A 16146-nucleotide genomic window follows, 5' to 3' on the forward strand; every position below is an offset into this window, starting at 1 on the left:
CACAGAAACATGAGCTGGGTTAGTAAAGAGAGATGGGGTCCTAGACTTTACCTAATGCCTGCAGGCTCCTGGTGTGATTTAGTGTAATCCACAATGACAATTATTGTGGGTATTTAGTCCAGTGAAAAGGAATCCTGATTTTTCAGGTAATTTGGGCTAGAGTTCTTTTTTTTTTTTTTTTAACGTTTATTTATTTTTGAGAGACAGAGAGAGAGAGACAGAGGGTGAGCACGGGAGGGGCAGAAACAGAATCAGAAACAGGCTCCAGACCCTTAGCTGTCAGCACAGAGCTCGATGTGGGGCTCGAACCCACAAACTGTGAGATCATGACCTGAGCAGAGAAGTTGGACCCTTAACCAACTGAGCCACCCAGGCGCCCCATTTTTTTCCCTGGCCTGTACTTCTGAAAGCAATTGCTTTCAGCCTACCTTACAGGAATCAAAGATCAACTTTGTAGCATTACTGAAGGTGTGCCTGTAATCCCTCCTTATAATATTATACTATTATAATCCTTATAATAAGGACTAGGATAAATAAATCTGTATGAATCATGCAATCTTGTGAACAAACAGGATATCCAAATGACAACTGCCAGAATAGAAATGTTTTCTCTAACTCTGAGTATGTTGTGCTTAATGGAGACAGTAGTATCTCTGCTGAAAATATCATGGTCTGTGGATTACGGTGAGACTGTTTTCTTCTGGAAGCTATTGAAACTAGCATTTAAGGAAAAGACAGTTCTGTAATAATGTGTTTCAAAGAGTAGCTGTTAGGCTCACGTGTATCCTATGGTGTTTTCTGTGGTATCAGTTGTAAATTCTATAACATCGATTTGTAAAGTACACAACGGTCCTGTATTAGAGTTTACAATTTGCATATGTCATATTTTAATATATTTCAGAGAACTTACCACATGGTTAATAGTTCCTAACCTGGTATTAATAAATAAGCATATGATCTAAATTACTAATACTTCAGTTTTTACCTTACTCTATTTTATCCCATATTAGAATTCAACATCCCATACTTCAGGGCAAGACATGAGATTATGATAGGTTTCCTTATACTTTTGTTCTTGACATAAAGGCAAATGCCCCAAAGGTTTTTTTCTTTCTGTTTCCATCCTACTCTTGAGTCATTCTTGCTTGCATTCATTCAATTCAATTTGTCATGGGACAGGTTCCTATAACATGAATCTGCAATCAGTGCATCTACATTTTATTAAATCTCTAAAGCTTTATTCATTTTGATATTGGTCTACAGAACAAACCTTTACACATCGTGAAAGTTATAACAAAAATTATAAAGTAACATACTATCAAGCTAAAATAAAAAGGCAAAGCTAAAACCAAAACTCTATATATAGATTTTTCAAAGAACACAGCTGTCTAGCTTACTTAGCATAGTATAGCCATTAGATGCACTGTGTCTGCAAACAACTCAGCCAGATTCAAGTCCACACTTTGCCCCAAGTACGGTATGAATTTAGGCAAATCACCTATCCTGTCTGCATTCTCCTTGTCTTTAAAATGAAAGGGATAGTGTGATGACTCAGAGTTTTGTTTAAAAAGTAAGTTACAGGGCGCCTGGGTGGCGCAGTCGGTTAAGCGTCCGACTTCAGCCAGGTCACGATCTCGCGGTCCGTGGGTTCGAGCCCCGCGTCAGGCTCTGGGCCGATGGCTCGGAGCCTGGAGCCTGTTTCCGATTCTGTGTCTCCCTCTCTCTCTGCCCCTCCCCCGTTCATGCTCTGTCTCTCTCTGTCCCAAAAATAAATAGAAAACGTTGAAAAAAAAATTAAAAAAAAATAAAAATAAAATAAAAATAAAAAGTAAGTTACAACATGTATGAACCTCATAGCAATGGCTCATACATTGTTATTTGCTTTAAACGCTTGGGGCGCCTGGGTGGCTGAGTCAGTTGCACATCTGACTTCAGCTCAGGTTGCGATCTCATGGTTCTTGAATGTAAGCCCTACATCGGGTTTGCTGCTGTCAGCACGGAGCCTGCTTTGGATATCCCAATGCTCACTCTCTCTCAAAACTGAATAAACAATTTTTTAAAAAAGGTTATATACTCAACTCTTGAAAATCTCTTTAAAAGTTAATATTTCTCTTGTTAACCTTTATTGATATACAATTGACATGGCAAAAATCGCACATATTTAATGTATATATTTTGATGAGTTTGGAAATCTGCTTACCTATGTGATGCCATCACCACAATCAAGGTACTAAAATATCCAGCACTTCCAAAACATTCCTTGTGTTCCTGTGTGTGTGTGTATGTGTGTTTGGTCAGAGCACTTCACTTAAAGTATAGGCTCTTTTCATAATTGGAAGTGCACAATACTGTACTACTAACTATAGTCACCATATTGTACAACAGATCTCTACAACTCACTCATCTTGTAAAACTGAAACTTTACACACATTGAACAATTCCCCATTCCCCCTCCCTCCAGCCCCTGGCAACCACTGTTCTATTCTCTGCTTCTATGGGTTTGACTATTTTAGATTCCACATGTAGGTGAAACCATACCGTATTTTTCCTTCTGTGGTTCGCTTATTTCACTTAGCATAACGTCTTCTATGTTCATCCAAGTAGGAGTTCCTTCTTTTTGAAGCTTAGATAATATCTCATTGTATGTATATACTCCACTTTCCTCATCCATTCATAGTCAATGGGCATTTCAATTGTTTCCATAACTTGGCTATTGTGAATGATGCTGTAATGAATGTGGGAATGCAGACACCTCTTTGAGACCTTGGTTTCAATTTTTTTGGATATATACCAAGAAGTGGGATTTCTGGATGATGAGATAGTTCTATCACATTTTTTTTTGAGGAACTTCTATACTTTTCCATGGTGGCTGCAATATTCTACATTTCTACCAGTAGTGTATAAGGACTCCAATTTTTCCACATCCTTACCAACACTTGTTATCTTTGGGGCTTGGAAGATACTAGTCATTCTAACAGATGTGAGATAACATCTCTTTGTGGATTTGATCTGCATTTCCCTGATGATTAGTAGAGTCGAGCACCTTTTCATATCCTTGATCATTCATATGTTCTTTGGAGAAATGTCTATTCCTAAAGTTGCCCATTTCTTAATTGGGTTATTTGGTGGTTTCTTCTATTGAGTTGTTGGAGATTCTTATGTTTGGTATATTAACCCCTTGTCAGATGAATGCTTTGAAAGTATTTTGTCCCGTTCCATAGACTGCCTTTTCACTTTCGTGATTATTTCCTTTGCTCTGCAGAAGCTTTTTAGTTTTATATAATCCCACTTGTGTTTTTTTGGTTTTGCTGCCTCTGCTGTTGATATCAGATCCAGGAATTCATTGCCAAGACCAATGCCAAGAAGATTTTCCCCTATGTTTTCCTGAAGGGATTTTACAGTTTCACATCTTATGTTTAAGTCTTTCATCCATTTTGAGTTGATTTGTTGTGTATGGTCAAAGATAGGGGTCCAATTTCACCCTTTTACATATGGATATCTGGTTTTCTCAACACCATTTCGAAGGAGAAACTAATGATAAGTGGAGAATATTGGATTTTAGTTGACAAGACGCATGATGCCCACACCTCATATTCCCATGCAGGATCCTCTGGTTCTGAAGATAAATCTCAGTGACTGGAAACTGGCAGAATGGCCTCCAGGGATTTGGTCATAGGCGTGATCTTCTTAACCCAAACCGTGGTCGGAATCTTGGGGAATTTCTCTCTTCTTTACCATTATCTCTTCCTCTCCTTCACTGGGTGCAGGTTGAGGCCCACAGATTTGATTGTCAAACACCTGGTTGCAGCCAACTCCTTATCCCTCCTCTGTAAAGGAGTCCCCCAGATGATGGCAGCTTTCAGGTGGAACAATTTTCCAGGTGATTTTGGATGCAAACTTCTTTTCTATCTTCACAGAATAGGCAGGGGTGTGTCCATAGGCAGCACCTGCCTCTTGAGTGCCTTCCAGGCCATCACAATCAGCCCCCAGAAGGCCAGGGGGATAAAACTTAAAAGGAAAGCTCTCAAGTACATTGACTTCTCTATATTCCTGTGCTGGACCATCTACATGCTGGTAAATATCATTTTCCCTATCCACGTGACTGGCAAACAGAACAACATGAGCATCTCAATGAGAAAGGATTTGCAATACTGTTCGGGGACAACTAATAACAAAATCACACAATTGGTATATGCAGCGTTGTTATCATTCCCTGATGTGTTATGTTTGGGGCTCATGGTCTGGGCCAGTGGCCACATGGTCTTCATCCTGCACAGGCACAGGCAGAGGGTCCAGCATATTCACAGCACTAATGTCTCCCCCAGATCCTCTCCTGAGTCCAGAGCCACCCAGAGCATCCTCGTCCTGGTGAGCACCTTTGTGTCTTTCTACTCCCTCTCCTCCATCTGTCAAGTCTCTATTGCTGTTTTCGATAATCCCAGCTGGTTGCTGGTGAACGTCTCTGCCTTGATCAGTGGATGTTTCCCAACTGCCTGCCCCTTTGTTCTCATGAACTGTAACTCCTGTGTGTTCAGGTTCTACCTTCCCTGGCTGAGGTACACAACATCCACGAAAGTGATAACAAACGCGTAAATTGTATGTTTTTGCGCAGTGTACAGTTGTTACTTCATTCATTCCCCGAGCTGCCAGCATAATGACGCAACAATCACACCCCAGGAGAGTGGTCAGCAAGCCAGAATGAGCATCTGTCCCAATAAAAAACAATCAGTGGTAATAGTAAATGTGAATGAAATATTAATGCAATTATTATGAAAATACTTATGTAATTGAAATTTTGTTCACACTTCCAGTGAAATAGTTTGGAATCTGTGCAATTAAAACATGTTCCTGAAACAATCTAGAGATTGTGAGGGAGTATTTGAGTGTTGTGATTTTTAATTTGACATACTAAATATATCCAGAAATTAACTACGCTTGGAATTGTTGAAAAGTTGCAAGAAAAGTTAACATGTGAGACGGCTATTCAAGAAAGTGAAGAAAAGAATGTTCTCAAGTAATAATGAAGTAGGATGGGGTGATGGTGGAGTGCAAATTCAGGTTCAGTTAGGAACATTTGGGGCTAAGTTATAAAACTTGTAGTTTAAACCTTAGGGAGACAGTAATCTTTAAAATATGATGACATGGAGGGATATTAGCACATTTAAGGCATTTAACATAGAAATGGACAAAGGGACCTGGGTTGGGACAAAGGAGAGCACAAAAACCTGTTGTCACTGATGAAAAAAGTGAGAGGGTGGCAATTTTAAAAAACACATCAGGCAGCCTACTGAATGGGAGAAGATATTTGCAAATGATATATCTAATAAGGGGTAAGGGGTTAATGTTCAAAATATATAAGGAGCTCACACAGCTCAACCAAAAAATAATAATAATCTGATTTTAAAATGAGCAGAGGAGTGCATCTGGGTGGCTCAGTTGGTTAAGTGTTTGACTTTAGCTCAGGTCATGATCTCAGAGTGTGTGAATTCAAGCCCCACATCAGGCTCTGTGCTGACAGCTCAGAGCCTGGAGCCTACTTCAGATTCTGTGTCTCCCTCTCTCTCCCCCTCCCCTACTCTCACTCTGTCTCTCTCTCTCTCAAAAATAAATAAACATAAGAAAACTTTTTTTAAAAATGGACATAGGGGGGCGCCTGGGTGGCTCAGTCGGTTGAGTGTCCGACTTCGGCTCAGGTCAACAAACTCACAGACTGTGAGTTCAAGCCCCGCGTCGGGCTCTGTGCTGACAGCTCAGAGCCTGGAGCCTGTTTCATACTCTGTGTCTCCTTCCCCTGTTCATGCTCTCTCTCTCTCTGTCTCAAAAAAATAAAGGTTAAAAAAAAATGGACATAGGACCTGAATCGACATGTTTCCAAAAAAGACACTCACATGGCCAACAGACACATGAAAAGATGTTTCATATCACTAATTGTCAGGGAAATGCAAATCAAAACCACAATGAGATATCATCTCACACCAGTTAGAGTGGCTAGTATCAAAGATATAAGAAATAACAAGTGTTGGCAAGGATATAGAGAAAAGGGAGCCCTTGTGCATTATTGGTGGAAATGTCAGTTAGTGCAGCCACTTTAGTGGCCACTAGTAAACAGTATGGAGATTTCCACAAAGTATTAACATCAGAAATATAATACAACCCAGTAATTCTACTTTTGAGTATATGCCCGAGGAAAATTAAAACACTAATTTGAAAAGATACACACAATGCCGCTGTTTACAGCATTAGTTACAATAGCTAAGGTATGGAAGCATTCTGGGTGTCCATCAATAGATAAAAATGGGATATATATACATGATGGAATATTACTCAACCATAAACAAAAATGAAATCATGTCATTTGTGACAACATGAATAGACCTAGAGTTTATTATGTTCCATGAAATAAGTCAGAGAGAGAAGGACAAATACCATATGATTTCACTTATTTGTGGAATCTAAAAATCAAAAGAAATGAATGAATGAACAACAACAACAACAAAAGAGACACATACTCACAAACACAGACAATGAACTGGTGGTTGCCAGTGGGGAGGGTGTAGAGGGATAGATGAAAGAAATGAAGGGGACTAAGAGGCACACACTTTCAGTGATAAAATAAATAATCCATGAGGATGAAGAGTTACAGCATAGGGAATATAGTCAATAATACAGTAACAACTGTGTGAGGCGACAGACGGTGACCATACTTATCATGGTGAGCATATCAGAATGTACATAGTTGTCAAATCACTACGTTGTACACCTGAAACTAATATGATATTATGTGTCAACTCTACTTCAATTAAAAATTTTAAAAAAGGAAAAAAACGCAAATACATGCCATCTGGGATAAACTGGCATGAATTTGTAGAAGGTAGGTTTTTCTTTAAAGTGTGAGGGTGCCAGTTGGCCATGTTGGAATGAGGGAGATTTGGGAGGAGGTGAGGAAGTAAAGGGAGGCTTCCACTTTACTGAAATTCACTTCAATGGATAAAGAAAATGTGGTGTATCCATATACAATGGAACATTATCCAGCAACACAAAAGAAGGAAATCCTACCATTTGCAACAACACAGATGGCTCTCGAGGGCATTCTGCTAAGCAAGATAAGTCAGATAGACAAAGATGCATATATGACATATATGATATTGTTTGCATGTGGAATATAAATAAAACCAAACTCCTAGACAATAGAATGGTCATTGACAGGGATGGGTGCCAGGGGAGATGGGGAGACGGTAGTCAAAGGGTACAAGCTTCCAGTTATAAGATGAATAAGTTTCTGGGGTTCTAATGTACAGCATGGTGACTACAGCTAACAATACTGTGTTATATACTTGGAAGTTGCTAAGAGAATAGACTTTAAACATTCCCAATACACCAAAAAAAGAATTACGTAATGAGATAAAGGTCTTAACTACCCCTGTTGTGGTATTCATTTTGCAATATATATGTGTATCAAATTGTCACGTTGTATATCTTAAACTTGCACAATGTTACATGTCAATTGTATCTCAATAAAACTGGGAGGGAAAAACGCTCATTGTCTTCATGGTGGTTGCTTAAGATATTAGAATCCCTTCCATACTGTGGGAGGATGCCAATAGTTTTGCTTCTTTTTTGTTTTTTTTGTTTTTGTTTTTGTTTTTGTTTTTGTTTTTGAGAGAGAGAGAGCACATGCAAATGGGTAGGGGCAGAAGGAGAGATAGGGAGAAGAGGATCTTAAGCAGGCTCCATGCTCAGCATGGAGCTCAGTGTGGGGCTTGATCTCATCACCCCGGGATAATGACCTGAGCTGAAATCAAGAGTCCAAAGCTTACCTGATTGAGCCACCAAGGAGCCCCTCTATTTTTCTTACTTGGACCATTCCTGCTGGGCACTGCAAACCTTGTGCACACTGTGACTGCCAGCATGGCAGTGAAATTGGGGTCCTGGCCAAAGTGCTTGGGTGCAGCATGGGATGCATCAATAAGTCCACCTCCCATCCTAAGGCTGGTTCATGAGCTAAGAGAGAATTCAGTTCAAGTCTTTTTTTTTATTTTTTTAAGTTTGAGAGAGACAGAGAGAACACAAGTGGGGGAGGGGTGAAAGAGAGAGAGAATCCCAAGCAGGCTCTGTACTGTCAGCACAGAGCCCAACATGGGGCTTGAACTCACAAAACGACGAGATCATGACCTGAGCTGAAATCAAGAGTCAGATGCTCAGCCGACTGAGCCACCCAGCCCCTTCAAATCAAGTCTTTAGATGGAAGGCTGGATGGATCCACATGGGCGGATGTCATCTCAGGTTTCCTGACAGGTCAGATCTATTCCTGGATATGTGGGTAGGCGTCAGCCTGGTAGGATGTTGTAGAAAAACACCAGTCAAATAAAATATGTTTTACCCTCAATGAAGAGTAAAAAGACATCTCAAAAAAGGAAAAAGAGGGGCGCCTGGGTGGCGCAGTCGGTTAAGCGTCCGACTTCAGCCAGGTCACGATCTCGCGGTCCGTGAGTTCGAGCCCCGCGTCAGGCTCTGGGCTGATGGCTCGGAGCCTGGAGCCTGTTTCTGATTCTGTGTCTCCCTCTCTCTGCCCCTCCCCGCGTCAGGCTCTGGGCTGATGGCTCGGAGCCTGGAGCCTGTTTCCGATTCTGTGTCTCCCTCTCTCTCTGCCCCTCCCCCATTCATGCTCTGTCTCTCTCTGTCCCAAAATAAATAAAAAATGTTGAAAAAAAAAATTTAAAAAAAAAAAAAAAAAAGGAAAAAGAGACCTAGGACCTATGGAAACATTTCACAGTAAAAGAAATGCAAATGGTCATTTCACATATACAGAGGTATCCAACCTCAAGGGGCGCCTGGGTCGCTCACTTGGTTGAGCATCCGACTCATGATTTAGAGTTGGTGATCTCACAGTTGGTGATCTCACAGTTGATGAGTTCCAGCCCCAAATCAGGCTCTGCGCTGGCAGCACAGGTCCTGCTTGGGATTCTGTCTCCCTCTCTCTCTGCCCCTCCCCCACTTAGTCTCTCTCTCTCTCTCTCTCTCTCTCTCTCAAAATAAATAAAAATAAACTACAAAACTAGAAATTTCAGCATACATATTCCTTAAATTTTATAATTTTATTTTATATTTTTATATATTTTATATACAATACAAAATTTAAAATATAATATGTAATATAATAATATATAGAAATTTAAACATTATATATTAAATATGTATCTGTTATATATAACATACAAGTTATATATATCATATATATTTACATATATTATACAATTTAAAATATGTGTGTTATAGGGGGACCTGGCTGCCTTAGTCAGTGGAGCATAAAACTCTTGATCTCAGGGTTATGAGTTTGAGCCCCACATTGGGTGCAGAGATTACGTGAAAGTAAAATCCTTAAAAATATGTTATATCTATATCTATATATATAGATATATATAGATATATATTTCATATATTTATATAACATAAAATATATATTTACGTATACAATGGGTAAATTTTTATGTATTATTATATTCTATACATATATTATTATTATTTATCATTTTGCGTTCCTGAGTGAGGAACCCTGAAAACTATTGAGCTCTTTCTATATTTCTATTGAATCTCTGTCTGAGCTTGGAGATGGCTGTGCATGCAGAACAAAGAAAAAGACATCAGATTCCAGCATCCTCGGATTCCAGTTCTAAGAATGGCTTCGACCACCCAGATTCCTCACCTTTGCCTTTTTTGCTTCTGTCAGTCTTGCCAAGAGGCCCGGGGTCTGGAATTGCTGAGGCTTCCTTGGTTCCAGGTTCTTCTCCTCCCTGGAGGCCGAGGGCTGGGAGACAAGGGCCCCAGCCCAGCCCTTCAGGGGACATCTCCTGGTCCTCGCCATGTGTCCACAGGCCTGATAACAGTTCTTGCACATTATCTGTGGGTCGAAGAGGACAGTGGTCAGTGAGACAATCACAGGCAGTTTTCAAAGGTTACTATCAGGACAAGTGTTTTGATTTGGGAATTGTTTTTTCTGGAGGGGACACAGATATGTAACCTGTTAAGTGTCTGGAACTTCATGATGCAATCAATAGTCATATCCGCAACTCATTTTATTTTATTTAAAAAAAATTTTATTTAAGTTTTTATTGAAATTCCAATTCACAACCTATTTTAAATCGGGAACCAAGGACAAAAGATCAAAAGATCTGAGGAGGATGATAATGGCTCAGCTATCCTTGCAGTTCAAATTTTGGAGGCCGAGCAAACTCCATGGGACATATTGAATATGTCCAGGATAATTGAGAAAGGATGAGGCGGACCAGAAGCCTCCCCCTCCAGCTGGCCTTTTTACTGCCCGAGGAGGCCCTGCTCCAGCTTTGGAGCTCACCGCACCAGCTGGAGACAATCCACTTTGGTTAATCACTCTGAAGATATAAAGGGATTATTTCCTGTTTATTTTCCTCTGCATTTTTATTTCATTCTTATTTGTTTTTTATTTTGCCACACATCTGATATCATCAACTATAATTTGATGAGTGTCATTTCCAAGCATTTAAGATATTTTAACATATATGCACCTATTTTTTAAATTATATATTGCTTTCTGCAAGTGCAAGATATGTATACACATCCAAATACTGTTCAATTCTGTATCATGACGTTTCTCTCAATTGTTTCTGAAGATTCTCCCTTTCACACATATACCTGTAGTTCATCCCGTTTCAGCACTGTTTGCCATTTACTTGGACTGGACCTTTGGTTTTAATCTCTGATCCTATTCAAGGGGACTTATGTTGTTCCTAATATTTTCCTTCCACTGGCAATGCTGCCACGAACATACTTGGCCCATGTTCTTGTTTGCTATGAATTCCCTGTTGCTATAAACAGAAAGTGAGGAACCAAATTTCCGGATCATGGTTTTCAGGCATCTTTATATTTAGTGCCCATATTGTCCCCTGAAGGGGTTAACCAATCACAACCCACACTAACCCTGGAGGAGAGTCTTCAATTCCCCACATCCTTGATACACAGGGTAATGTCTGAATTTTTACTAATTACATGCATGTGAATTGGTGATGTTGTTTATTTCCATTTGTTTTATTGTAAGCAATGCTGTACATAACACAACATCATATTCATCACAGTCTTACTAACACGTGAATTGTCCTTTTGAATTTCTTATTCAATTCACTGCGGATTGTTTTTCTTTCCTTTTAATGGGTAGACATTAATTTTTATATATTCTGGACATATTTCTCTCAAAGTGATGGGAATTGCAAGTATGCACTTCCATTTTGTACCTGGCCTTAAATTATATTTTCAGACAGAATGTACCAGATAGTAAGTGTTAGTAATGTAGGAACTTTATTTAGATCCTGGTTCAAAACAAAGAAAAACAATTAAAAAATGTGTTTGAGTAATTTGGGAGAATGTGACTATGAACTGGGTATTAGATGATATTAAGAAACTAAACAATAGGGGTGCCTGGCTGGTTCAGTCGGTAAAGCATGTGACTTTTGTATTCAGAGTTGTGAATTTGAGTCCCAGGTTGGGTGTAGAGATTACTTAAAAATAAAATCTTCAAAAAAATAAAGTAAAAAGTAATTTGTGTTGTAATAGACTGGGAGTCTTTTTATTATCTTTTATATCCTTGAGTAGTTATTTATTAGAGATGAATTTTATGGCTCGCCACTGGTTGATTACAGAAATCCTGAATTCCACGATTTGCACTCAAGATTCCAGCTCCATTTCCCACCGAACCCCCATTCCAAAGGAGAAGTTTTCAGTGGATGATACAAGAATGGCAAAACACTAACACATTTTGAGGTGGCCTTAAAAAACAGATTCACTTTATTTTCTTTAATTGTGTGAATGCTTGAAATTTCCATATTAAAACCTTTAATGAGGGCGCTTGAGTGGCTCAGTCAGTGAAGCTCAGGTCTTGATCTCAGGGTTGGTGGGTTGAAGACCCACATGGCTCTGAGCACTGTGAGTGAGGAGCCTGCTTGGGATTCTCTCTGCCCCTCCCCCCACTTGCACGTGCATTCTCTCTCTCAAAATAAATAAACTATTAAAAAGGCTTAAAAACCTTTAATGAAAATAAATCAATATTGGCGAACTATCTTCACCGTGAATTATTTTTAGTTCATTGCTGGTTTCACTTTTATATAAACATGTGGTATTTGTCAGATGTGCTCATAGGTAAGATTGACTTGTTGATGTTCCTACAGTGACATCCAGTCCTTAAAGGTCCAGGCAGAGTTCCCGCTCTCTTTGGCCAAGAATGGAAACACAGGAGAGAAATACGCCCTTTGCATCAGAGGGGTCTGGTGGACATTTTTTTTAAGTCCGATTTTCCTGTGACTTACTCAGAACGAAATTATCAGTGAGAAGAATACTGACAATACATGTTTTCCAACGATATGGAAGAAATCTTTCTGATAAACCTACCTAATTCCTGTACTCTTGGGAAGAAGGAACACAAATCCAGTAAGGTCTTAACTAGTTGTGGGTGGGAGTTGGACCAGAAGTAAGACAGGGAGGGGTCCCCAGCCTTCCAGTCCCTCTGCCCCCTGGCTTTGTTGTCCCGCTTTTTGTCACCACGACAGGCCCCTGCAAAAGGCTCCCCTTGGCTGCGTGGGGCCCCCCACAGGAAGCACGAGCGGCCACGTTCCATCTCTCGCGAGAGCCCAGGTTCCAGAGCGGCAGGAAGGTGGAATTTTTCCAGCCAATAGGAGCGAGCCACGCCCTGCGAGGGTGCCTATAAAAGGCAGGTGCCAGCGGCCAGTCTGCACTTGGGAGACCTGGCGGTGCAGGGAGAAGGCCGTCCCCGGGGGCTTCCAGATGGACTCTGGAACAGAAGGGTCAGAGCCCCGCAGCTCATCCGTGCGACACCCCACTGACCGGCCGCCCTGCCACCAGAACTCGTTCACAGAAAGCGGCTCAGATGTGGCGGAGAAAGCACTGGAAGGGAAAGAGGAGACTTTACTGTCGCCGTTGAGAGAGAGCCGCACCCAAAGGCGAGGTAGGAGTCGGGTGGTTTGTGTGTGGGGGCTGGAAGGAGGGGTAGGGGTCAGGGTTGTATTCGGAAATCGGTGGTAGGGAGCATCACCCAGCTCCAGGGAGGCTTTGAGAAACGGGGCATTGATCCCCCGGGACCAACTTGCTCAGGTTCACCTCGGACCCTGGCTGAACAGGCTGTGTTGAGAGAACCGTCCACAAATCGGGCTCTGGGATGGACTAGAGGGTTCTGCGGGCCTCGAGAGAGGCCACTCGCGCAAACGGCCTCTTTTCCCCCAGGGCCAGAGCCCAAGACAGAGGAGGAGGATCCCAGGGAAAGTGAGCCCAAAAGGGACAGCTGCATTTCCGGATCAGGTGAGAGCTGGTTTTGCTGGGGAGGGGCCACAGGACGTGGGGCGGCTCAGTCTCCCCGGTCAGGGAACTGGAGCTCGGTGGCACCCTCGCACATCCTGGGCTCTAGGAAGAGCTGGGAGCCTGGCCTTGGTTGCCAGCCCCGGTCCTCGCGTGTGCAGGACGGATTAGGGCCGCGAGGGGTCGGCCCGAGGCGGTCACAAAACCTCTGGCCTTGTCCGCAGAATCGGAAGGCTGCTCCAGTTGGGAGGGCTCCGGCAAGAGGAAAGTCACTTCCAGCGACAGCACCTGCCCCCCAGCAGCAGGTAGGATCTTGCTTTGGGGCGGAGGTGCGCGGAGAGGAAGGCAGGTCAAGCACGCGGGGCGTGGGCACAGAGGGTTGTTGAGGGGCTGCATCGGGTGAGGAGGCCCTGGAATCCAGGGAGCTCTGGGGGACCCGTGCCGGGCCTGGCCTCGCCTCGTCCCAGAGCCGGGGCAGGAAGGCTTAGGAGACCGGCGGGGTTCACCCGAGGGGGTGGGGTCCCCGGGACTCCAGCTGGCGGGGCGCTCGGCCACGTGCTGCCTCCGCAGGGGCCTCTCCAGCAGGTGAGCGCAGTGTGACTCCGGGAAAGAGGAAACGGACGACGCCGGACTCGGGCCAGGGCAGCGAGAGCGAGGAGACCGCGGGTGCCCAGCGCAGGAGACGCGGGGCGCGGGGCGCCGGGCGGCGGAGCAGGTGCAGGTCCCCGGGAGACCGGCTGCCCCCACTTCGGAAGAGGCTGGTGACCGCCGTGCGCGCCCTGTCTGAGGCGGTCCGTCAGGACGTGGCTGGGGCGTGGGAGCAGCGGGAGCGTTCCCCGCTGACCTGGGAGCAGCGCTCCGGGCTCGGGCGGCTCTGGGCGCCTCTGTGCGCGGCCTTGCAGACCGTCTACACCATGGCCAACCAGGCGGCCTACGTCTTCCCTGCAGAGAGCTGGCTCGTCCCAGCCCCGCCGCCGGGCCCCCGGGCTCCAGCTGGGGATACAGGAGAAGCCCGGGGCTCCCCTCCCCGGGTCGGGAGGGAAGCCGCCAGCGCTCAGGCAGGCACCCGCGCTGCCGCAGAGCTGCGCGCGCAGCCCCCGGGGAGAGACCAAGGCCCTGCTACCGCCCACACTGCGGGTACCGCGCGTGTCAGACTTGGGGCGCTCGGAGCAAAGGCACTGCCAACACCGAGTGCGGAGCTGACGAGCTCGTGTCCGATTTCGTGTTAGGCACTGTGGTGTGTTTTGAGGGTCTTAGGACGGCCGAGCATTATTTCACGATGAGAACAGGTATCGGGGTGTAATTCCTATGTTGTTGCCAACGTCTCGCCAAGTAAACATACTTCTCTCCTCCCCTTTGATCCGAAAAGGCGCTAAGTCGTGGGTCCCCTGCCTCCGGTCTTGGAGGACTGAAGCCACAGGCCTGGGGGAGCATCTATGTGGCGGGATGGTTGTACTGTTCAGTTTGGTGAAGTCACCATGTCGGTTTGTCCTTCGCTTTTCAGTTACTCTATATGAAACCTGGTTCAAGATACATTAGTGTTATTGACCGTATGTGCTTATTCTCACAGCTGGCTCATATGCCAAATTTTAAATTTTCTTCTATTTTGCAGATTTCAAGTTATCCTATTTATGAGAGGATATTAAATCCAAGATAGATGCTGTCATTTTGTATATATTTTATGTACTTTCCAATTTGTATTTTACACTGGGATGATGTAGTCTTTCATCTATAAATGTGCAGAATTTTATGTAAGCAAAATAAACCTTTTTCCTCATTGTCTTGTCCTTTGGTTCCTAATTTCTACATAACAGCGATAAAATAAAAATGCTGCTCATGGATTGTAGGTCTTAGATAATTTCATATTTATCTAGATGGAGTTTGTTTTATGGCAAGTGAGGGTTAGGAAGGAGGCTGTTTTCTTTTCACCTCTACTGCATTTCCACCTTGACTTTCCTACACGTACCAGCTCTTATTGTAGGACGGGGATAGCAGTTAATTATCCCACTGAATGGGGCGATTCAATTATAACATATTATAAATCAGTTTGAACCCATGCCCTGGCTTCAAATTATACAAAACAAGTGCCTGCATGTGTACAAAAAATTACAATTGGCAAGTTACATTTGGGGATTGGAGGTGCTATTACCAAAGGATGAAAAATAAAATTTTAAAATAATAAAGTAATACAACAAAATAAAAAACAGAACACCTGGGAATAAATCCAATAAAAATGTATCTAGTGTATATGAGAAACCATATAAGATTTCAGAAATATATGAAAGTAGACATAAACAAATATAAAATCACATCATTGTTCTTAGGTAGAAAAACTCCATATTATCAAACATCAATTGTCCCTAAGCTAATTTATAAATTTAATTTGTTTCTGAAACAGATACCACCAGTTCCTTATTGAATCCAAGCATGTTATTACAAAAAAAAAAAATCCCTACAGCTGAAAATACAAATAAAAATATGCAAGAAAACTCTGAAAAAGAAAAAAAGATGAGGGTAAACTTTTAGTTAAGCAAGAGCTCCAGAGATCTGTACAACATCGCACATGTAGTCATCAATGTATTTGTACACTTAAAAATCCATTAAAAGTGGGGTAAGTGGACATGCACCCCAATGTTTAGAGCAGCGCTATGGACAATAGCCAAATTTTGGAAAGAGCCCAAATGTCCATTGACTGATGAAGGATAAAGAAGTGGTATATATGTGCAATGGAGTACTACTCAGCAATCAAGAAGAATGAAATCTTGCCGTTTGAAACAATGTGCATGGAACTATTATGCCAAGCAACATAAA

At 42.7% G+C, this 16146-nt stretch overlaps 4 protein-coding genes across 4 annotated transcripts in view; 2 read left to right on the forward strand and 2 right to left on the reverse strand.

Moving 5' to 3' along the window:
* LOC131499605 (zinc finger protein 677-like) overlaps positions 1–16146 on the reverse strand; it is a 355569-nt gene that overhangs the window by 123810 nt on the left and 215613 nt on the right. The window lies entirely within an intron of this gene.
* The window catches only part of LOC131499583 (zinc finger protein 665-like), a 335470-nt gene that overhangs the window by 104243 nt on the left and 215081 nt on the right, over positions 1–16146 (reverse strand). The window lies entirely within an intron of this gene.
* LOC131499597 (vomeronasal type-1 receptor 4-like) lies at positions 3652–4593 on the forward strand. The gene has a single exon (XM_058707690.1). It carries the CDS (start codon positions 3652–3654, stop codon positions 4591–4593), a length of 942 nt encoding a protein of 313 aa, XP_058563673.1.
* Positions 12737–15095, forward strand: LOC131499594 (protein FRG2-like). The gene is made up of 4 exons (XM_058707689.1): positions 12737–12988; positions 13264–13338; positions 13560–13640; positions 13906–15095. The coding sequence occupies exons 1-4, from the start codon at positions 12808–12810 to the stop codon at positions 14562–14564; spliced, it is 996 nt and encodes a 331-aa protein (XP_058563672.1). The 5' UTR covers positions 12737–12807; the 3' UTR covers positions 14565–15095.

The sequence above is a fragment of the Neofelis nebulosa genome, chromosome 17 (genome assembly GCF_028018385.1).
Source record: "Neofelis nebulosa isolate mNeoNeb1 chromosome 17, mNeoNeb1.pri, whole genome shotgun sequence".
Taxonomy (NCBI): domain Eukaryota; kingdom Metazoa; phylum Chordata; class Mammalia; order Carnivora; family Felidae; genus Neofelis; species Neofelis nebulosa.